General features: G+C 40.1%; 1 protein-coding gene across 1 annotated transcript in view; it reads left to right on the top strand.

Moving 5' to 3' along the window:
• WWC2 (WW and C2 domain containing 2) overlaps window positions 1–23,396 on the top strand; it is a gene marked incomplete at its 5' end in the record, with an annotated part of 96,160 nt that overhangs the window by 24,095 nt on the left and 48,669 nt on the right. Inside the window, one exon of the mRNA XM_084285446.1 lies at window positions 8,806–8,915. Within this exon, the coding sequence (XP_084141572.1) occupies window positions 8,806–8,915 (110 nt within the window). The remainder of the gene's footprint in view (window positions 1–8,805; window positions 8,916–23,396) is intronic.

Below are 23,396 nucleotides of genomic sequence, written 5' to 3'. Positions count from 1 at the left end.
AGCACTGGGAAGAGGCAGTTCAGCTCTGTTTCATTGCTGCTGTAATGGATGCTCTGGTCATCTGGAAGATGCACGTAGCATCTTATGGTAAGCTGGGCAGCAGCACGTTCCCTCTTACGTGCTTTCGTGTGTGCCTGTGTGAGGAGGATATCAGTTCCCTGGCTGTTTGGTGGTGGGTGTTTTTTTTTTTTTCCATCCTTAACTTTTCTAATTTTGGGAATTTGGGGATGGGTAGGAAGTTTGAGCAATGAGGATATGCCTTTTTCAAAATAAAAGCACAGCAGTTCTTGTTCACAGACTGCAAGCACTGATGATGATTCTATAGGACACCTGCGAAACAGTGAAGTGAGGTAGGGAGGGATCTTTTGGGAAAACTGCATTCCATCATATAAAGATTGTGATTTATGTATTTCACAGCACTTTGGATTTGGTCTGGTTTGGTTTTATCCCTCCTAAGTTGCTTGGTGGGTGTCTTGGTTTTTAGTTTGGTTCACTACTTCTGCAGATTTTATTGGGCTTTCTAAGACAAAAACAAACAAATAAATAACCCCAAACCCCTTTTTTTGTCTAAAGGGATAGCATTCATTCTGTAGTAGCTTTTCTTCAGTTATTTTTATTATCAGATTGTAATTTTCGAGATTTATTTGCGCTGTTAAATTAAGTGGACTCATTCTTTGCAGATGTGAGTAGATATTTGTTTTAAAGAACTTGTTGCTCTCAGTGTGCTGTGCCTCCTATCTTGTAACTGCATAGGCTGCATTGTCCTATAGTGGTTCTCTTTGTAGTGGATATCTTATTGGAAACAAGGTGTGTGTTTGTTGTGTTTTTTTTTTTTTTTTTTTTTTTAGAGTTTGTTTTTTGATATTATAGAAGTTCAGCAAAAGTGATGTGTAAACAAATTGAATTTAGGATTTTTTCTGTTGGTAGGTTTTCAGGTAGGTTAGTTGGCTTGTTTTTATCCTTTTCCTGGCAGTTGAGCGTTTCTTGACCGAATTGGGAAGAGTAGTTACTGGAAAACATTGCAGGAACGGAGTACAGTTTCCTACAGCACTTAGTGCTCGTCTCCAAAGCCGTTGATGGTGAGGTACCAGCTTGTTTCTAAGCAGTAGGCACTGAACACTGAGCGGCTGTGTGCCATGGTACAGCGTACGGAACTGAGTTGGTCTTCAGGAAGGCCTTTTGGCAGTAACAGCCCGCACAGATAATGGGCTGCCACGGCCATTTCACATGGTAGTGCTAATGTAACTGCGGCTCTGAAGGGCTCTCTAAATGAGAACTAAGAAAGACACCATTCAGCACACTGCCCTTTTCAGTAAAGCATTTCAAAACAGCCTTGAGTACTTTGCCTAAATTATAGAGAAGAAACCATTTATTCAGTACTCTAAAAAAGATTTAAAAAAACAACAACAAAAACCTATGAGGAAGGAAAAAGATTGTTTAGTTTCTTTCTGATCTTTGTACGCTGCCTGAACACAATATTCTGTTGACCTGGGCTGCTGGCTAGCTAGACAAGTCTTTTAATGGAAACCCTATTTTTCTAAGCCTTACATAGGTTCCCTCAAACATTTTTGCATGTCGTCTAGTCCTATCTACGCAAATCCATAACTGGCTTGTAATACAGGAGATGTCATTGTAAACCACTGTCAGAATGAATTCAGTACTGGAGCAAAGTGCTTGAGCTTGTAAAACACTTGGGAGAGCTGTTACCCCAATAATACATCCCCAGATATTGTCCAGCCGTTGCTGCAAGGTGGTGAACTTACTTATTCATGTCTCTTAGTATAAGCGCTTACCTGTGTGTGTGTCCGTTTTTATTTACCAAAAAAAAACCCTCTAAAACACACAAAAAAATATATTTCTTTAGGGCCTACTTGCTGTCATAAGTATTTGGGGGTTTAAAGGAATTATAAGATAGAAATTGCAAGCTATTAAAAATGGTACTGTACCTGTATGGTGTTTTGAAAACTAGAGTCATCTCCCAGTTATCGCAGGTTTCCATTCTTTGTATACAAATTTGACTGTTTTACTTATCCTTGTATTATCTAGGAACAAAAGGATCTGAGATCTGGAAAATGAGAGAAAATGTTCAGTGTATGCCAGAAATACCTGCTGATGGAATTAGTAAGTCTTTTTCAGCTAAATGCACACAACTGCCCTGTGACTTTATTCTCTGCAGTTAGTTTGAGTATGCAGCTGTGGTACAAGCAAAGACAAAGGCATGGTGGTGCTCTCAAGGTACTGCTGGCAGCTACGTGTACAGGTGAGGTGTGAGGCTAGGAACCTTTATGTGCCTATACTGATGTATGCATGCAGCTGTAACGCTGAACAGGCTAATGGTGCACATGCTGTGGTGGCTGTAGGCATAAATCAGCATTATCTGGTATTACTGAGAGCTTTTCATAATTAAAGAATGGGATGGCATTTAGTTTGAACTATTCTTATTAATTCTGTATTGGCGTAGAAAAGGTAACGTGTATGTTAATGTCCACTGAAAAATGATTGTACAAATCTCGTGAGCAAGACAAACAAGACTCTTGACCCTCTGATATTTGAGGACTATAATAAAACAGGGGCTGCCAGCATGCTAGCCCGTGTTTAACGTATTCTCATGTCATGCTGATGTTCGCTGAATTACTCTTTCAAAATAATACCTGTAATGAACTAGTGGTTTATCTTAATAACACCCTTGTTAAAAGAGAATGTACCTAAGCGATACAGAGTTTGTACATAACGTCTTGGCCTGATATCTGAATGGGAGGGACTGCTGTGTTAAGAACATGGTGTTTAGAAACTGAAATCCTGTCAACAGAACCATGAATGAGATTTGGGAGAGAGAAATTGTGGAGCAGTGTTGGCTAGTTTGTAGACATGAATGATCAAAGAAAATAGTGAAAAGAGTGGTTTATGAGCATGCAAATTCTGCCACTTTCTGCAGGTAAACGGTCCAGTTACCACTTCTTAAAGTTAGGGAGCTGACAACAGAAAGTAAGCTTGTTTTGTTGCAGCTTCAGCCAGTAATTTGCAGAAGAGAAAATTGTCTTCCTGATGTAATGTAACTTCTTTGCTGTCAGTGGATACAGACCTCAGCCATAGTAAGCCTCAGTGCTCCCTTCCTAACCCTATCATGGAGATACAGTGTGGTCTCCTGCAGTGCTGTATACAGTCTGCTACCTGGACAGTACTGCTAAGTATTCGTCCTGCTTAAATTTAGTCACCTGGCTTTGGGTCAGGAGCCTCACATTTAGATGATTTCCACAGCCAGGTAGAAAAAGAGGGAAACCTTCGGAGTGTTATTCATTCTCAGTCTAAGTAGATGTGCTGAATTAGTCTCCATAGGGAACATAAATGAGTAATTCAGGTTAGATAACGAACTCTTAAAGTTGATGGGATGAATTGCACCCATGAGTTTTATATAAGAAATCTATCTTGGGTGCCTGAAGTGAGTAAAATCCATGTCTGGCAGCATATTTGGAATGGGAATAGAAGGTTTATAGATCTTTTGAATTCATAATGGTTGTAGCGTTAGAAAGCTGGGTAAGAGTTTAATTGATTTTAACTTTTAATTTTAACAATTGATGTAACTTGAGCACTAAATTAGGAGTTCTAGTAAAGAATTTGAACACTTCTCTTTCTCTATACATTCCTTTGCCTGATGAGTTCATTTAAATATTTACATTTGAGCTACTGCATGAAAATAAGAATGGAATATTTTCAGTTGTGTTTTTGCGAAGTAAGTAAGAAAGTAACTGACGTTGATCATATATACTTGTATTCTGTGTCCTTGTGCTGACTGGAAGTATTTGCGGTGGTGTTAACCGCTGTATTGTGTGGCTGGTAGGTCACCTGTACACCCTTTTGTAAGTTAAGTGAGGCAGGTTCCAGGTAAGTGTGCATGTGTCATTCCATCTTTGGGGTTCTTCGTTTATGTTTTAATAGATGTACCTTAAAGTTTTGTCTTCTCAGTTCATAGAGTGTGGAGAAGAATTGTGTTTTTCAGAACAGTTGGTAATCTCTTTTAAAAAGAAAGTAATAGAGAGTCCTGCATTGTAAGAGAAATGTGCAATGTACATTGTTATATAGCAGTCGGTGTACAAGAATGAATGGGTATGAAATTTAATCTGTGTAACACTTCAGATAAGTGTCATGCTAGATCTTGCTGCAAGGCAAAGCACGTGAGGGCATTTTGGGTAGGGGATAATTGGGATTTGAAGAAAGTTTTCAAATGCATGTTGAAATTGCTACAGAAGTTGAGCATTGACCCTAGTTATAATTGAATTCAAACCTCCGAGTCTTGACTGTAGGTCAAGCATTGCACAACAAAGGAGGTATTCTTGGAAGTCATTTTGAAAGAGATTAGGATGAACCTGTTCATAGTTCTCAGGTATCTTTTATGCACCTCTTACCAACCTGCATTTTTCTCCTTTCTAATTGAGGAAGAGAAGAGTCTTGAATTTGTTTCTTTTTTGTCATCCTCCTTCAGTTTTCTGAGATGTGCCTTCTTACTTTTCTCTCTTCCCCTCATGCTTTATCACATTTATTATAAATTGCATTGCATCAGTCTAAGCAAAACATCTCAAGCTTTACTCATGTAGTCCTTGCTTATATGGGTAACATCAGCACTTGAAATATGCTAAGGAAGTTAGATGAATTTAGAAGGGAGCAAAGACCAAATTCTGGAGTTTCCTGTTGATAAAGTAGAGTCCTAATCATAATATGGGTAATTTCTGCTTCAGTGTTGTGACTTCATCCTGAAGAGATCTTGGAGAGAAATGAAGTCAGAGAAGGGATGCAGCAGAATGCATTATTCTTGTATCGAATAACGCATGGAAATGTTTTTGTGCATACACATACGCATACCCTTTTGAAGAATATGCACACTGATCATCAAGAAAGTGTGAAATACCATGGGTTGCCTGTATCTTGACAGAAAGACAGCATTTACTGCTACATGTAGTAAATTTCTCATTTTTTTGTGGCTTTCCTAGGAATAGACACTTCTTGTGGTACGCATCCACTGCTTGTTCTCTCAGTCCTTGGAGCACTCTTCAAAACATAGGCTGAAATGGCAGCATTGCAGTAGCATGGGGTTGAGTAGAAAAAAACTGCTATTTATGAGTTTAAGGTTAATGAAGTAGACTTCATTTGGACAGAATTCTAAAAAGGATCAATAAATAAATAAAAATATTGTCCATATGCGGGAATACTCAAGTTTAATGAATATGCATTTAAAAAACCTTCTGTTAACTGATTCAGCTTCACAGTACGCTAACTGTGGACTTTAAGTCATCCTTGTCTGAGTATTGGCATTCTTTCAGGAACATGTAAATTGATAACCACAAACCGAAGAAGTATTGCAAACTACTACCTTGGAATATCAGTGCCCTGAGACGCAGCACTTAATCCTCTATTATGGTGCAATAAACCTCATTTTTCTTGGGTCATGGTTAATGAATGTAATGGCAGTCCGTCCATCAGCTGTTATTATGTCACAGATAATGATCTCCACGCAGGCAAGATTCCTGCAGCCCCTGCTCTCAGGTATTATTTCCTTCCCAGTTACATCTCATAACTACCTCGTAACTCTTTGCTTTCAACTTCTGTCTTCCAAATTTTCTCTTGCATTTTATTTGTCATCATGTCATATTAATCTCATCCGTTTGCCATATGTATTTTGAAAGTAAATAGTATTTATATGGGGACAGTTTTGAGGGCTCGAACCAGCCCCCTATCTCCTTGTGCTGATTGCTGCTTCATCATGAAAAGTGTCTGGCTCAAAAATCTTGTGCTATTAAAAGACTCTGGAACAAACGAGAGAGCCATGGGGATGTAACACTCTTAGATAGTTATGATCTTGTTATATACAAACCTGCCCAAGTTTTAAAAATGTACTCAGGAGCAGTTCTGATGTAGCTTGGATGTGACAGCTGTGATGGCCAAGCATGATCCCGAAGAAAAGAATCTGTCTGGCACCATCTGGACTTTGCTGCTTCTGCCTCCCTCTTCTTTTCTTTGAGGTCTACAGTGGGTCACTTGAGTAGTACTTTTCCACAGGTTTTTTTTGTTTGTTTGTTTGTTTGTTTTTAATCACATTAATTTATGGAGAGTGGGAAGAGACGGTGGCTGCTATTCATTCTCACGGTGTCCGATTTCTGAAAGGTGATAACACCTGGGCACTACATCCATATGGCCAGAGTGGTCCGTGCAGCTCCAAACTGCAGAATGAGCTCTAACAATAAGAAGTCAGTATTTGATTAAAAATAAAATTGGCGAGGAGTGCAGATGAAAAGCCAGGATATTACTGGGAATATATCCTTCCTGTAGAGGTGGTTTAGAAGTCACAACTTCTGATTGTTGCTAGCTGTGTTGTGTGTCTTTGGTGAAAGTATTAAATGCTTGTACAGAGTTTTAAGTGAATTTATTAGAAAGACCATCTGTGCATGTTTATGCAAGTTTGCTATGATCCCCACTCTGCGATATTGTGTTTCAAATATTTGTACTCCTTAAATCAAAATGCAAATCTTGCAGTTCAATGCTATAACATTAAAGCTAAGGATGAAGCTGATTATTTATTTATTTATTTATGTTCAGTGTAAGAAATGTTTTATGAAAATCCCCATCTGTAATGCAATTCAAGGCAGGACTTTCTTCGCAGCATGCTGCTCCCGCATAGCTGGCACAGGTCCACGCGACTAACCGGCCGCGCTGAAGGGCTCTTGCTTTCATGCCATTGATGTTTCCTCTGAGTAGCGGCCTGGGGACTCTTTATCACAGGTACCCGGTGTTCAGTCCGCTGCATGCTGTGGACAGCCTGACTGAAGCTGCGATTGTATTATCCCAGCTTTCAAAGGCTTCTCCTGCTTTCCTAAGATCCCGCTCTTTCTGTCTAGCTGTTGCTATTTGCAAACAAGGCAGTAGGCTTTGCTGTGATGCTGGTAACCGCTAATGGTAGCGTTTGGGCAGGTGCACTTGATCTGGCAGGGCAGCTGGTAACCCCAGCAGCTTGCAGTTTTTTCCTGTAGAAGAGTTGCTCCTGGACTGTGGCAAGGCAGAATGCGGTGGGTTACGACAGAAAAGAAGGAAAACAGGTACTACAGAAGCTACGTCTTTTCACAGTGCTGTGAAAAGTGGCAGTGGCTGGCCATTCTTGTGGATAACCTCTCCTAATAAACTTCTCTCACTGCTCTCTTGTGCTGTTTATAGTCTGTAGTGATCCAGATGTAATTTCATGTTGGCGTTTTCACCTGAGTTTTGTCATAGTTTTCAGTGTGTTCAGTGGTTTTGCACAGCAGTTTGTAAGTGGCAATAAATTAGCAAACTTGCTTTGTGTTTGCCTTCTTTTGTTTGTCAAAATTAAGTATCAGTGACTTTCATGGGATTACATTTTAAACTTTAGAGAAGTACAAGAACATAGATCCATGCTTGCAATTTAAGAAAAAAAAAATAAAAATCTGTCTACTCTGCAGAAATTTTGAAGCATCAGAGCTTGGTTATTTGTAATTTCTACAACTCTAATTTGCAGGAACAAAGTATTGTCCTACTTTAAGAATTGATAGGTCAAATCCATCAATAATTTTTTCTGTGGGACAATAATTTTGAAATCAAAACTATGCTCAGCTACATGAAGAACTTAGTTCAGTAGCTTTTTAAAGTATTTTCTCTGTAGTGTTTTCTGCACAAAAAAGCCCTTTCGTTTTGTAGCAGGTAAAACATGCCAATCTTCTCTCTGCCATTCCTCACAAAAAATGTTGATAAACTGGTTTCTTTCGGAAAATTTGGAAATTTGCAAATAATTATTAAAAAAATACTAACCCCAAAAAAACTGATGTGAATTAGATGGTTAACTTTTTATTTATTTGGAATTTTCATGATGAGATGAAAGCTTCGGTGAGCAAAGGAGGTGATACTTGTGTGTCCCACAAACTGCGCTTGGTAATCCTAGTGTCAGGATTTTTATTTTAAATTCTGAGTATGTACTAACATTACAGCGATAATCTTAAATCTTTTGTTTTTCCTATTAAATATATCAGTAAGTGACATAGCTGTGGTTTTATGAACAGGAAACTCAATAGTCATTTCTTTCCCCTAAACCAGCAATAACATGATGATGCAAAACTTTGCTCAGCCCCAGTTGGAAAAAAATGCATGTATTATTGTTACCAAACTATTTCTTGTTGCAAATAGGTTTTTAAAATGAAAAACTTTAGTTATCTATCTTCCTCAAAAGGATCCAGGTGAACATCTGAATGTCCATTGAATGTTACTTATAAAATGTCTACTCTATGCACTCCTTCTCCAAACTGCTGCTAATTTTGTTCAAGTACATGGGTTGGTTAAGTGCTGCTAGCAGTATCTTAGATGGTTATATTTTCTTTTCTGTGTTTTCTGGCTACAGTTGTTAGAAGAGATGACCTTGAAATCCAGTGTTGTCATCACAGTCTCAAGGTTGAAGGGTCCAGTTCTTCTGAGGACAAATTGGGATGTAGATTGTTCTTTTACAAGCTATTGGTTGTTGTTTAATTTTGAACTGTCAAACGTGAAAGATGTTGCAATGAATTTCTCACTTGAGTACCTGTGCTGGAAAATGTTTGCAATAATTTATGTTATGTTCTTGGAGTTAATGAATTCATAAGGATGGAGTAGGGGGAAAAGAATCAAGAGCCTAAACTGTTATGGGGGGCTGAGGGATAACTCTCCTTACTCCGTATTGTCATTCTTTAGCTTTTGTCACAATAGGAATTCATACAAATAACAAACATGTAGGGAAGAGAGAGAACCTATACCTTGAACTTGTTTCTTTATTTATAGGTTAACAAAACCCTTGTCGTTTGCGGATTGTGTTGGGGATGAACTGCCATGGGGATGGGAAGCTGCATATGATCCTCAGATTGGTGTGTACTATATCGATCACATCAACCGTAAGTATTTTTCAGTTTGCCATATTGATTTTATAAGAAGGCTTATCACAATTAGACTTTCCTGAGAAGCTCCTGAAGTGTAACTAGGAGTAGGAAAAGATTTCTTATGTGGTGGTTTTACCCTGTTGGGCAGCCAAACTCTACCACAGCCAGTTTCTCAAAGGGAAAGGGGTACAAAATGAAGCCATCAGGAGCTGGCTTTTATCTGACATAGGGCAGCTTCTGGACTTGTCTCACAGAGGCCAGCCCTGCAGCCCCCCTGCTACCAAAATCTTACCACGTAAACCCAATACAGAATTGTAGTTACAGTAATGATTCAACATGTTCAATAATCAAATTATCACGTTGCTATGCCTGGTTTGGGAATGGTTGCAAGACTACTCTCAGTTATTCACAATTATTCACTCTTAATCATTTTCTGTGGAAGAAGTCCATGTAATGTATGGTAAATAAAGATGGTGTACATCTGTTGGTACCTGTAAAGTGTAGGATGTTGGATGGCTATTACATATTCAGCAATGCACACTGGTGGGTCTGAGTATAGTCAGACATGAGTAACCGAAAACTGGCTTCAGTCAGACTACTGAAGGGAGCTATGTAGAACAGGCAGTATGGAGTGTGGGGAGTAATTTGCAATTTGTATGTGTGGTCTGGCACATGTATTGTAGTTTTAAGAATGTTGTAGAATACAGTTCAAGCTATAAATAATGCTGTATCTTGTAGTAATAGGAAAGGGAATGGGGATCAAAATGCTAGGGAAAAATTTACCTTTGGTATATCATTATTGGCTTCAGAAGGCTTACAAGCAAATCTGTTGCAGAATGACTACATCTTCTTCTACATATACTTTTAATTGCATAGGAGCTATAGCTAAAGCATACAAAACTACAGCAAAAAAATTTGAAATGCAATCCATGTTAGACTTAGCCAAATGAATACATTACTGAAAGCATTTCTGTCTTCTTTTTATGTCTTCATTAGTCCATCCTAATTGACACCTTTCTCTCTTTTCTTAGAAATGCTCTTTTATAACATAATAGAAAGGATTCAATTTAAAATACCTGAGTGTAAGTGCCTGTGTATGTGCTAGCAGTGCTGTGTACTTAAAGAATAGTAAGGTGCCTCTGCCTGTGGTGGTTTTACCCTGCTGAGCTCCACTGCAGCTGATCTCTCACTTCTGCTCCTCAAAGGAAAAAGGGGAGAAAATACAATGGAAAGGGCTCAAGGGTTGAGATAAGGAAAGGGAGATTGCTCACCAGTTACCACCATGGGCAAAACAGACTCACTGTAGGGAGATTAATAAAATTTATTGCGTATCACTAGCGGACTAGCACGCTGAGAAACTAAAAGCAAACTAAAAACACCTTCCCCCATCCACCCTCCTCTATGTCCTCCCCCTGAGTGGCACACGGGAATGGGGAATGGGGGCAGTGGTCAGTCCCTGCAGCTTCATTTGCACCACTCCTTCATGGTCCCTCCCTGCCCCTGCTCCCTGTGGGGTCCCTCCCACGGGATGCCGTCCTTCCGGAACTGATCCTGCAGGGGCTGCCCATGGGCAGCAGCTCCTCAAGAACTGCTCCCACATGGCTCCGTCCCACGGGGTCCATCCCCCAGGAGCAAACTGCTCCATGTGGGACCCATGGGCTGCAGGGGGACAGCCTGCTCCACCAGGGGCCTCTCCACAGGCCACAGGGGAACTGCTGCTGCATGCACCTCCTGCCCCCCTGCTGCACTGACCTGGAGGTCTGCAGGGCTGTCTTTTAGATTTTCTCGCTCTCCCAGCTGCTGTTGCACAGCAGTTTTTTCCCCTTTCTTAGCTCTGCTATCCGAGGCCCAACCAGGGTTGCTCCCTGGCTTGGCTGTGGTCAGCGGCAGGTCCCTTTTGGAGCTGGATCTGATCTGACATGGGGCAGCTGCTGGGCTTTGCTCACAGAGGCTGGTGAGAGGTTGTCTTCAGAAACAGCCTCCTCTTCAGCTTTCACCCAGTGGCATCTCAGATGCACGTGCAAGTGAATCAAGCCCAAGATGTCTAAACCGCTATTGTAGTCGATAGCTATGTAATTAGTATAGCTGGTATAAAGAACAGTGCGATCTAAATGACTGCTTGGGTGTTTGCTTTGACGTTGAGCTGATTTAAGCTCCTTTGGTTGGTTTGGACTGGAGCTCTGATAAATAGAATGGGGCATTAGACATCTGCTATGCTTGTTGAACACCTGCAGGTAGACCCCTAATCATAATCTCGAACTGAATCCCATCCAGTAACCTCGTTTGGGGTTTTATAGTCCTATTTTATCAGAATAACAATGAGAGACCACTGATCTTCTTACATGTATTAAACATTTCTGAACTTAAATAAATAAATGAGGACATACTTGACTGAATTTAGAAGATGAAAAAAGAAAAGGATTTGCTTCTGAATCCAAATGCTATTACAAGATGAAACTTGTCTTATTATAAAACTTAGGCTGTAAAGCAGGTAATCAACGTTTTGGGGTGCTCAGAAAGTGCTTTCAGATCACTGCTCTGATAATCGTGCTCTTTTATTCTATACATGTTCAAAATATTTAATCACCTCTAAAAATGTCAGTCTTACACGGTTTTTTTGTTTGTTTTAGAAATGAGTGTTTTTAGATTTTTTTTTGTCTGTTTAAATGCTATTTCTGTGCATTGACTGTGAATTCTTGAGTGTTAGAAGTTTCTCATGGGTTAAAGTTCTGTTTCACACGTGTAAAGAGTTCAGGCCTGGACAGCATTGTCTTGGAGTTATGTTGAAAATAGTATATACCACAAACAGTAATGCTTCCACATAAGAGAGAAGAATAGTGTATGTATATCCATCTGAATATGGTCGTCTTTCTGAGGCTAGTAGAAACAAGTGTGATTAGCTGGGTTTCTTTATATTAATATATTAATATAAATATATTAATTAATAATATATTAATATATAAAATATATATTAATATATATGATGGATGATAAGTGGTGTAGTTTGGACCTTGGTGTGGTTAAACTGTTTTCCATCCAGTGTTTGGCAGAGTATTTGGTTCCTGTTTTATTAATACAGGTTCATTTATAGCAATTTTAGTGAAAATTATTATTTTGTAAAACAAAACTATGTTTTATTTTTGTGCACTGTATTTTGCAATGTTTGGGTGAGGATTACTCAAATTGCTGGGCAGTAAGCTGCCTCAGGGTCTTCTAAGCGGGTCTAATGTGCCAAATGTGGACATTTGAACTTTTACTTCATCTTACTGGAGTGCAACATACTGTTTTGATATTATTGACATCTCTACTATGGAGCTCCTGCTTACTGCTTTATTAATGTCATAATTCAGATGTGTTGGATATGCTTTGTGGTTTTGAACTGGTAAAATTGTGTGTCAGGCCAGTGGACATGTTAGAAGACTCTCCTTCTTTTAACTGTATCAATTACCATTTTGTTAATTCTTTTAGTGGACAAAGAAATTCAGTGAGGGAGAAAAACAAACTGCATCCACTGCTAGGAGGAGGACCAAATGGGCAGATGTAGATTTCAGGTTGTCCACAGAAGTTGGAGCAACAGTAGTAAAACTGGCCAATCTTGTTAGGTTTCCTCAATCAAAACCATTAAACCATGAGCAGCAGGATGGATCTTAGTGAAAAAAAAAAAAAAAAAAAAAAAAAAGTAAATGGTTTTACTTCTGGTTGTTCCCTCCTCTTCTGTTAAAAACTTAAGGTTGAAAGTTTCAATGGTGGAATTTCCATTAGTACACGTTGCTAGACTTAGTCTCATCTTTTTGAAGATGGATAGAGCCAAAAGTCCCGTTGATTTCAAGAAAGAAGTACTAGGCTGGAATTTGCAATGTTATAAAAAAAAAAATCTGCCAAATTTATATAATGAAAGATTAAATTCTTCAAATATTCATATCAATAGATCTTAAAATAAAACCTTGTAAATATTTTCCCCACCTGTGTGATTACCTGTCCTAGTCCTTTACCTTCCCTTCTCCCATACAAACCCAAGAAAACCCTCAATTGCCAGTGGTAACTCAATTTCTCCTCCAAAGAGGGGTAAGAGTTGGCTGCGAGCAGTCTGTGATCGTAAACACTCCTTCAAACTTGAGGAACTGCGCATTTGGTGTCAATATGTTTAAGTATAATTTGGTTTTATTATCATCACACATTTTGTGTATTTTTATATATTTCCGTGGAGTTCTTTTCAAATACAATTTTCTTCTAGCTCTTCGTGATTGCCTTAGAGCTTTCTCATGATCCTCTCTGATGATGTAACCCACTTTGAGAAACACTGACTGAGGTCATTACTTTATGAATATATTACCCCAATTAGGAGTCTTAATGTGATACTTCCAGCCTCAAGGGAGACCAGATTACAGGCCATCTGTCACAGCAGAACATGCTTGCATATGATGTGGGTAGCTAATACCATAAGAAACTAAATGCTTAACCTGTGGTTCAGTAGCACCCTTTGTTAGAGGGCTGACTGAAGGGATATTATCTGGTGATCAGGGACTGAGGAGTTCCTTTTGCACAGGATCCTTCTTGCTGTGGTTTGGGAGAGTTCAAAGATTTTTTATCTTGTGCTGTTCACACTTAAAATTTTTGTTACCCATGTGTATTTGTATTCAGCCACTTTAGATGTCTAATTTGCTAACATTCACTAATTTTGCTAAATAATATGGTTAGGAACTCACAGCAATACAAAAAATAACACTAACCTATTATTCTGCTTAATTTCATATATCTGCAAGCAAAGATGTCACTTCCACATTTTTCCATTTTTTTTTTTCCTGCAGGTTTTCCAACATCAGACTTCAAGTGGCTAAGGTGCAAACGTTTGTGCTCATAAAGATTGGATTTGCAAACACTTTTAAGCTGATAGAATCTCTGAAAGAATTGGTCCGGCTCTATTGTTACCTCTGGCCTTTTGTTCTGCCCCTGCAGTGTTTTTGCTTATACTGGCATGAATATTTGCATGGCCAGACAGTGAATCAGATCGGGGAGCTGATTCGAGTTGAAACTAATCTGGCACGGCGAAAAAAAGTTGCTGTTTGTTCTCCTTTCCACACCCCTGTTTATGCAAGGGAAGGAAGGTGACCCGGGAATATGAATGAACATTCAGGTAGATGAGACAGGGGACAGCAGTTTCTTGCAGTAGCACTGGTTAAAGGCATTTTGAAACTACACCCCTGAACTTTCATCTGGTCTGTGCCCCGTGTGGGCTTGCCAGGAAGTAGTTTTGACTCTGAGGCTGTGATATCCAGGTGCAATTCTTAAATGGTGGTGCCAGCTGCAGTAATCCTTGCTTACTCTGGTTCCTGCCCCACGTTGTGTCAGTGTGACCGTGTAGGGAACAAGGACGATGGGTGAGCATTCTGCTTCCTGAGGTGTGTGAGTCGTCACCCCCCTCCTCCACTTCCTTCCCCACTGCTGCTCAGCTTTTCTGACCTGGATCGCTGCCTCGGATGTGTGTACACCAACAGCTGCAGAAAGGTGGCGGTGGGAGAAGGGTAGGGTGGGAGTCCTTCTAGCTGGTGGAACTGGCTCACGCGTGGAAAACGGTCTGCAAAAGGGAACTCAAGTTTAAGGATGGCCACCACCACGGACATTCACCCTGTAGACGTGCTTGTCTCCAGATTTTAGGTGCAGAAGTATATGGGCCTGTGGGAAATGAGAGCTTCATTGAAATGAGTGAATTAGATGTAACTATATTGTTCCTTTTTTTTTCAATAAGTGAAGTTAGGAAGTTGAGTGAACATATTTATATGTAGGTGTTTTTTTTTTCCTATTTCATCTGCAGATAGCATCAATTAGGAACTCTGTATTTGGCACGAAGAGGGAGGGATCGCTAAGAAACGATAACTGTTTGCACACTTCTAGGTTTCTTAGCACTTAGTGGTTGGCCAAGTATCTAAATATCTTCTATTTCAAGTACTGTGCTTTAGTCAGTTGGGATACAAAACAAAAGCCTAAAGTTTCAAGTAACACAGAGGTGAAATAGATAGGTAGCAGACCTGTTTTTATGAACGTCTTTATTTCCATGCTGTGTAAATAACACGTATGTACTTCCAAAATGATGGGCAGGGTTGTTGTGTTTTGTAATTCATTGGTGAAAATTGATGCTATGCAGATTTATACTTGGACTTTATTACTCAAATTTTGTGGATTCCCATTGCTATAAGCCACATTTTTTAGACCCTAGCTTTTTTCAGCAACTTCTACTTTGGGCTTAAATAAACAAATAGTAAATGTGTCATTTAGTATGACAGCGATTTGGGCTTTTTGTTGACGTCATACAGTGTTAAGCAACAGTTGCTGTAATTGATAGCAAGTTGAGAGAGCCGTGTTTTTTTGCTATGTGGGTTCTTTTTTTTCAGTTCTATAAGTGTGGTCATCACAGTTTAGCAATTGTTCAAAGTTTTTTCAACTTTTCCAGTTAACTAGAGAGTTCAACTTTATTAAAAATGCTTAGAATCACATTTTAGGAAGTTTCTCAAAACAAACAAACAAAAACCTACTGTGAAAGGTAATTATGGTAAATTAACATTTGTTTTATCATGACTGAACTGATGAACTTCAGTGGGTTTGTGGTTTTGGTGGAAGGAAGGGTGATAACTGAAATCCTTGCATGGATCTTTGTGATCATCAAGATTGCGCTTGAGCTGTAAACTTCCAGATTCATTTTACAGAGTCTGTGTCTCCTTGTGGTGAGTTTAATTTGTTTCTGGATGGGTCTAAATAACAGATCTCAGTATCTAAAGACAAGCAAAAGCAAAAAAAAAAAAAAAAAAAAAAATAGAAAAAGCTAGCAAGTATAGATACACAGGGATGACAGAAATTTTATTTTCCTCAACATTGCTAAAGATATGAATGTACTATTAGCACTTACTATAATAATAGATTGAAGTGCTGAAATCCTGATTTGTTTTCTTAAATGCTTGAAACTTGAGAGATTACTTTGTAGTGTGACTAGTTGATTTCCATTATTAGTGTTAATGGTACTCAAGAAGCCTGTTTCCTGTACATTTGGGGAATTTACAGAGTTTGGGGAATAAAGTCCTGTTGTTCTAAACACTCGCTTTGTGAGACCTTGGCTTATCTGAAAGATTTCTACTTCTGGCTCAGCATGAATAGTCCGAGGGAATCATGGGCTGGAACAAATTCTGCCATGCTTTCAGCACCTTACATGTTCCTAAATAACTCGTCTCCTTCCAGATTTATTTTCAGGCTGAGGAATAACCAGGCAGGAGGTTGTTTTCCTCATGGCATTGTTCTAGCCAACCTAGAAAACAGGTATTCTGCTGTGGGTAGGTTAGTGGCAAAGGTATTAGAAAGGAGCTGAGTGACAGTATTTAAAAGGTATGAACGGGAAGGAATAGCTACTCCTAGCCCAGTTGTATTTCAATTCATTGCATATCCTTTTTTTTTTTTTTTTTTTGTAACTCATTACTTTGTATTCTAAGTTTTTTTTTTTTTTTTTTTTTTTTCTCCCTGCCCTCCACCCCTCTGCTCCCAGCACTTTTCTTCAAAGAAGTTGAGCATCTACCTTCTCTGCTTCTGCAGCTCCTCCCTACTTAGTTTTAATTTTCCACTTTGGAAGCATGAATGCACATTTTGGTTCTTTCCCAGAGGCTGTTTTCTGCCACTGATTCCTCCGCAGAGAAAAAGAAAATTAAGTCAGAGTGATGCTAAAAGGTCAGGAAGCATGGAGTTACAGGGATTTGCGTCTACTTAGCTCAAGACGAGAATTCACTGAAGGTCTCTGCTTCCCCACTTGGTTTCCTTCCTTCTTAAAATTTCAAAGCCTAGCTTTCGCATACACTGTTTGACAGTCCTAACAATATTTTAACTACAGGTGCTCTTTTTCTTGCTGTAATCATAGAGGCTTTCATGCCATTTCATGCCTGTGTGGCTGGTTTATCTGTCACAAGGACTTTGTGGATACAGTGACACTTCTCCGTTCCAGCCTGGGACTGAAGTTGTACTTCATACATATATTGCCAGACCATATTCTTGGGCAAGGAAAAAATCTGAAAATCCCACCATGAGTCTTCAATTAGCACTAGCTTGAGAGAGTAGGATTGTGTATCTTGTAAGCGTGTACTGTTTGTTCCCACGGCACATCACTGTCTTTTAAGCAAGTGGTGCCATGCAGGCATTTGGGAAACAATTGTGAAGACTCCTTACTGTCAGCAGACACATGGTGAAAACCCAAGAGCAGTACATCTTATCTCAAATCTCATTTATAGGTTGCTATCTTCCCTGCCCCCTGGCTATAGAGAGTCCTATGTAATAAGAAGGGATTAGAGTAATCTGGTCTGTGCTGGCTACAGAAGGCAATGAAGGCTCTGGATTAAAGATGGTTTTAGCTGCTGACTTTTATGTAAAGACTATATGTGTTTTTAGTGTTGTTTTTTTTTTTTTTTCTTTTTTCTTTCCCCTCATGTCATATTTCTGATAGCCACAGCAGTAGAACATTACCTGCCTACCTATGAGATAATGTCTATAGAACAAATGCTCAGAGTTTCTACTGCTCTCATCTCTAGGATGTATAAGCATATGCAGCCACAATGTCTAGAAGAAACTAAAGTGCCATAAGGATAACATGTTGCTCAGTATTTCTTAGTAAAAACCTCTGAATAAATATTTCTTAGAAATCTGCTCATGCTTGCACGGTAGAGCTGGAAAACATTCTCATTTTCTCTCATTTCTCAATTCAAGCACAGAATAATTTTATGGAAAAAGTGAAGAAGGCATCTGGAAGGGAGGAAGCATTGTTCTGGTGCGAGTTCTACGGCAGGAAACAAACTGTAGAGAGCTCAGTTCAAAGCATCCTCTGAATAACCTAATTTTCCTTCATGTCTCTCTTTAGAAGCCATATTCCATCTTATATAATGTGGTAGAATGTGATTTTCTTTGAGTATCCAGCAATGTTTTAGATCATTTTAAAGACGCTGCATATGTCACCTTGTTGGGCTGCACAGTCTTCTGCTTCTCTGTAATGTGCTGCTCTTTATTTTATGTACCTATTGAACAAATACATCAGTTTGAAACAATGCAATATTTCTTGACTTTGTCCTCAAATTTGCGGGTGCAAATTGCTTTTCTTATTGTTTGAGTTTGACTACAAAGTATACACAAAGTATTTTGAAAGGAGGGAAGTGAAGAGAAAAAGGAATAAGAAAAAAGTCTTTCAGAAAGCCTCTGGTATGTAAACAATGAAGCACATTCCTTACGCTAGTCCGGGAACACTTTGTTATGCTCCCTGAAACCACTGCTAGTGCATTTGTTCCCTTGCTGTTGGTTAGGGTTTGCAGCTCAGTTACCTGCAATATTTGTTATGCCAGCTGAAGTATGATGAAGTAATATTTACACTCTTTTTTTCCCACCTGTACTTCTGTCTGATTGCAGGCAAAAAAATGGAGATTTGAGAGCCAGTTTGCTTATCAAGAAACACAGGATATACCCGTAGAATAAACATATCCATGGTGGTTACATAATGGTGTTTATAAAATTGCTTTCACCACCCACCATTAAGCTAGGTTGAATTGCCCTGTGATGGTTGGTATCAGACACCCGTGTTCCGCTCCTGATGTAATATATCAAAGGGTTGGTGGTGGTTTTGTGCCTGTGCCATCGTGAGGTGGTTGTGTGCGAGATACCCTTGAAATCCTGGTTCTCTCTCACCACGGCTACCCCAGCTTTGGCTTCGCTGCAGCCGTTCTCCAGGGACTTGCCCTCAGCAGGCTGTGGGCTGTTTTCCAGCTGTCCCCTCCTTCTCAAACCACTTCTGTGGAACAGGACGTAACGCCACCGCAGCAGAGGCAGCGGGGACTATTCAAAGACCAAACTGGATTTACTTTAAACACTTTCTTCATCTGCTGTACTTCAGGAGAAACTCCAGGGATGGAGGAGTCCTGAACATAGTCAGTTACTGGGTTTGAGTTTTTGAGGCCTATGCTGCCCTCTTAAAGTTGGGATCTGTTTGGTTGGAGGTGGTAGTCACATAATTGGGATGCAAGATAACCAGAAATGCCAGGTGTGACAGCTATCCTTTCATCAGTTAACTTTTCAGGCAGAGAAACCGCCAGGACACGATACACTTGCTTTTATGTAATAGTTTTGGCTGAGCGAATATTTGGGTGGATTTAGTGTGTCAAATGGGCTTTGTGCTGGGTTGGGTGAACACCACAGACTGTGCAGAAGAGAACATGTGAATGTGCAGCGTGGTGGAGACAACATGGTGGAAACTCCCCCCAAAAAAGGGGGCTTCTATTGCAGCTACAGCTGTGACAGTTGAGACTCCGCCTCCTCTAGCATGCCTGCTGCTGTACAGGTCTTGGGGCTTTGGTCTGCATTTCTACCCAGGTCAAGTAGTTTCACTTGAAATCCTGAAACCAGTTTCAAGTGAAAACCTGTACCAGAAAAGTGCAAATTCTGTCCCAGAGTGCTGAGATTCTGGTACCCTTACAAACTGGAGTACTACGGGCAAGTGATTAAACAGATGAGAGCTCTGTCATCTGGATGAGAAGTGTAATGCCGCAGCGTTGTCCCCACCTGCTCTGCATGTGTCCTTCTCGAGTAGCAGTCCAGAATCTCCGGCATTTTTTTGGTGGGGCCCTTTCGGAGTGATTGCTGTCTTAACTGTGGTGCCTGAAAGCAACCTGCCGGACTGAAGACAGCTTTTGTACAGGTCATTCTAGAGCCAATTGACACTATTATTTTATTTGGCAAAGGGAGATGCTGGAAAAACTATTGCTTCCATGTATTGTTAATCCCGTAGTAAAACGTCCAATTCTCTCATGTCTAGCAGTAGGGCGTCAGGGAGCCGTTCCCTTCCCTGTGGGATTTTCTAGTGGGATTTTAATTCCATGTATTTTAGAGAAATACGATCTACTGCTGATAAGGTAATAGTTTCCTTCTGTTGAAGTAGACTGTAAAAATTTGGCAGAGTGTCTGGGTAGCAGACAGAAACATAACATCTGACTATCTAATAATAATAAAAAAAAAAAAAAAAAAAGCCTGCATATCCTGTGTGTCCTCTATATAATACATATCTTGTGTATAATTACATGGGGCAAGTTTAATATTATAGCTTGAAAAGCTTGGTTTATTTCTTTGGTTAGAACTCGCTTCAAGGGCAGTAAAGTCCTGGAATTTTGGCTCCGAGTGCTTGTTTGGGCCAGATCCTTCACTCGGTTTAAGTGCATCAAACCTGGCTGGCAGTGAGCCAGGAAGATTGTATTTCATTAATAGCAGGGTGATCAAAGCCAACGCAGCTCGATCTTCCACGCTGCAGGTCTGTGATAACTTCAGTGCTTGGGAACGTCCTTGGGTGGAGCATGCCATCCTGCTGCTTGTGCGGTTCCGCCCGTCCAGAACTTCCCCTCAGCCAGGGTAGTCGCTCAGATCATTAAAAATGGAAGGAAATAAACTGCTGGTTTGTAATTTTGAATAAATTACTTATCAACATACTTGCAGTAATTTATTTAAAGTTAAATTAATTGGTTTCAAATCGAGATCTCTTAATAGAATCAAGTAATTTTGATTCACAAATGGCTTTGCCAAATGATGCTAAAACCAAGTTACATCAGGAATGTGCAATGTAACTATTAGACATGTCCCCCCCCCCCTCCCGAATTCTGTTACTAGAGTTTATTATTTTGCGTTGTGATTGGACTGAGAAAGTCGATGTATATTTTTCTAAATTTAGTCACTGCTCTTGACAGAGCCTGATGTACTGCTCTTAGTTGTTTAAAGATCCATTTTAAGGAGATGCCTTTTGTTCATATCCAAGTTTATGCCACAGAAAATGATGAGCACTAAATCTTCATTTTCTCTGCAAGAAACAACTGAACTAGTGAATTTAACTGGTGATGCTGAAAGGGTTGAGAGGGGTGATGCCCAGGGAGGTGGTTTGTCTGTTCTCCACTGCTGATGATGGGAGGAAGTCCAGTTGGCATTTTCTAGAGCAGATATAACCATAGGGTTTCTTACATGATTTATATCTGTTCTAGACAAAGTTGTAAGCCCTGTTGCAGTCACCAGTGGAAACACCTGTCTGCCCTAAAAAAAGAATGGGCCTCTCTAAAGTTCGTTCTTCATCAGCTGTTGAATTATAAGGGTAGGAGACTGTTGGGGACTTATTTGTGGTTTAAATCCCACTCTATAGTTTAAAGAGAAAGGGTTTCACATCTCACTTCGAAACGTTCAGCAAGCTGTGCCCTCAGTACCATGCATGTAACTGCCCCAATACTGGTGTGTACAAATTTGACCCTAACAGCAGGTACTTGAGACACACTCTTTCAAGGAAAAAAAAAAAAAAAAAAAATCTTATCTTTCTGAGGCTTTAACTTTGAGAACTATAAATATTTGTTTTTGAAAGGAGAACTCTGCCTTTTTCTTTTTTTTTTTTTTAATTTACATGTGCTCAGATTACATGTGCTCAATGAACATACTTCTCACAGCGTAGCATTACAATATCAGAACTATTATCCATAGTTCTGTCAATGTGGTTTTTTTTCCCCCTCTGTGGGGTAGAAATGCTGATTACAGTTCAGATGACTGAAAATTATAAATGAACAAGCGTTCATGCTGCTACACAGACACATGTATATATATGAACATCTTGCCAAACAAGTAATTTAATTTGGGGGGGTTCCACTTCATCATATTTGAGAAGACGTGGAGTGAAAAATACTCTGGAGCCTTCTCTGCGTGGTGAAAGCTGACATCAGTATCAGTTCTGGGATAATGATCCCAATAACGCTTTGCCTTTTCCAGGATTATGTTTTTCTTGACTGAGCATTTGTTCTGGAATAAAATACCCACAGATAGACTTGGCTGAGCATGGTTTGGCCAGCCAATTTACCTTCCTGGGCAGTTACCCAAACCTCAGTGTGCTGAAGCTGCACTTCTTAAAAGGCAGGGTCACCTTTAGTTCATCTACGACTGTCTGAATAAAAGAAGTTAGGTCGTATCATCAGAGTTTTGTTTTGCACGTGCAGCTTTGAGAGGCAAAAAGAAAATGTATGGTCGTATTTGTCAGCAACAAAAAATCATCTGCTCTTGATCAGCTTTGTCCTTCTCTTGCAGTCACAAGGACAGGGCATCTGTAGGCCACATTTTAGGACTCTGCAGGCTACATTTGGTCTTTGGGCTGCATGTCGAGCAATCCTCACTTAAAACCTACAAGGCAATTACCTACAACACGCTCGAAGATGAGACCTTCCAATCTTGTAAGATTATTCGGTGGCTGCTGGTTGCACTCTTAAAACACAATCACATCATTACACTCTTCTAAAAAAGCAACATAACTGCATTTATCCTATTTGATCGCTGACCCATGAGAGTCCTGCTTCATGCTCTTCATCCCGCTTCACAAAGAAGGACACCTCTGGAAACAGGCACTTCTTATCTTGGGTAAATAACTGGGAATGTGGAGGTGCCTTAAAGCACAATGGCATTAAGTGGCCACAGATAGGGACATGTGTTGACTGTTTAGGAAAGAAAAGCTATTGATTTGCTTCTTTGTGCTTCTGATAGCTTTGTGGAAAAGAGCAGGTGGCTGTAAACACGATGTGTGCGGCTGCAGATAGAGGTAGTTTTTTGGAGAATGTTCATGTTGGGGTTATTGGGAAACCAACTGTGCATAAAGCTTCTCTATGTTAATCCTTTATGCACCACACTTGGGTTATGTGATTTATGCTCTCCATGCTTCCACTGTGTGCGTGTAGGAAATACCTTCCCACGTATAAACACAAAAGCTTGACGTGTTTGTAAATGGTGGGGGGGTCACCAGCATGGGGTGGGGGTACATGAATTGGTTTGTTTGTCAGAGCATCAGGAATTACACAGACATTGTGGGTTTAGGATTCTACACAGTTGGTTCTGTGGGAAGCTTCTTTTATTTCCATATCTCTGGTTTATGGGATGTTAGCACCAAGAAGAGCTTTTGAAAACTGGTAGTTAGTTGTTATGAGAAATTGTTATTAACCAGAACCTGTCCTTATCAGCAGTTTAAAAAGTCTTTTCAGTGCTTAAAAGGGACTTGGAAAAAAGATGGAGAGCTACTTTTGACACAGATAGATAGTGATAGGGCAAGGGGGAATGGTTTTAAACTAAAAGAAGGAAGACTTGGATTAAAGGTCAGGAGGAAATTCTTCACTCAGAGGGTGGCGAGGCACTGACACAGGCTGCCCAGAGAAGCTGTGGATGCCCTATCCCTGGAGGTGCTCAAGGCCAGACTGGATGGGGCTTTGGGCAGCCTGGGCTGGCGGGAGGTGTCCCTGCCCATGGCAGGGGGGTGGGACTGGCTGGGCTTTAAGGTCCCTTCCAACCCAAAGCATTCTACGATATGATATGAAAATGTGTAGTTGAGAGAGTGCCTGCTCCCCAGGAGAGCAGTTCAGGTAGGGGCTGGGGCAGTGGGGTGCTGCAGTTCTTTTCTCCCCTGTGTCTTCAGCCACACGGTCCCGTTCCCCT

Source organism: Netta rufina, assembly GCF_964035555.1.
Source record: "Netta rufina genome assembly, chromosome: 4".
In the NCBI taxonomy this organism is placed as follows: Eukaryota; Metazoa; Chordata; class Aves; order Anseriformes; family Anatidae; genus Netta; species Netta rufina.
The sequence above is the reverse complement of the archived record's forward strand: the minus strand, read 5'-3'. Positions and strand labels throughout refer to the sequence as shown.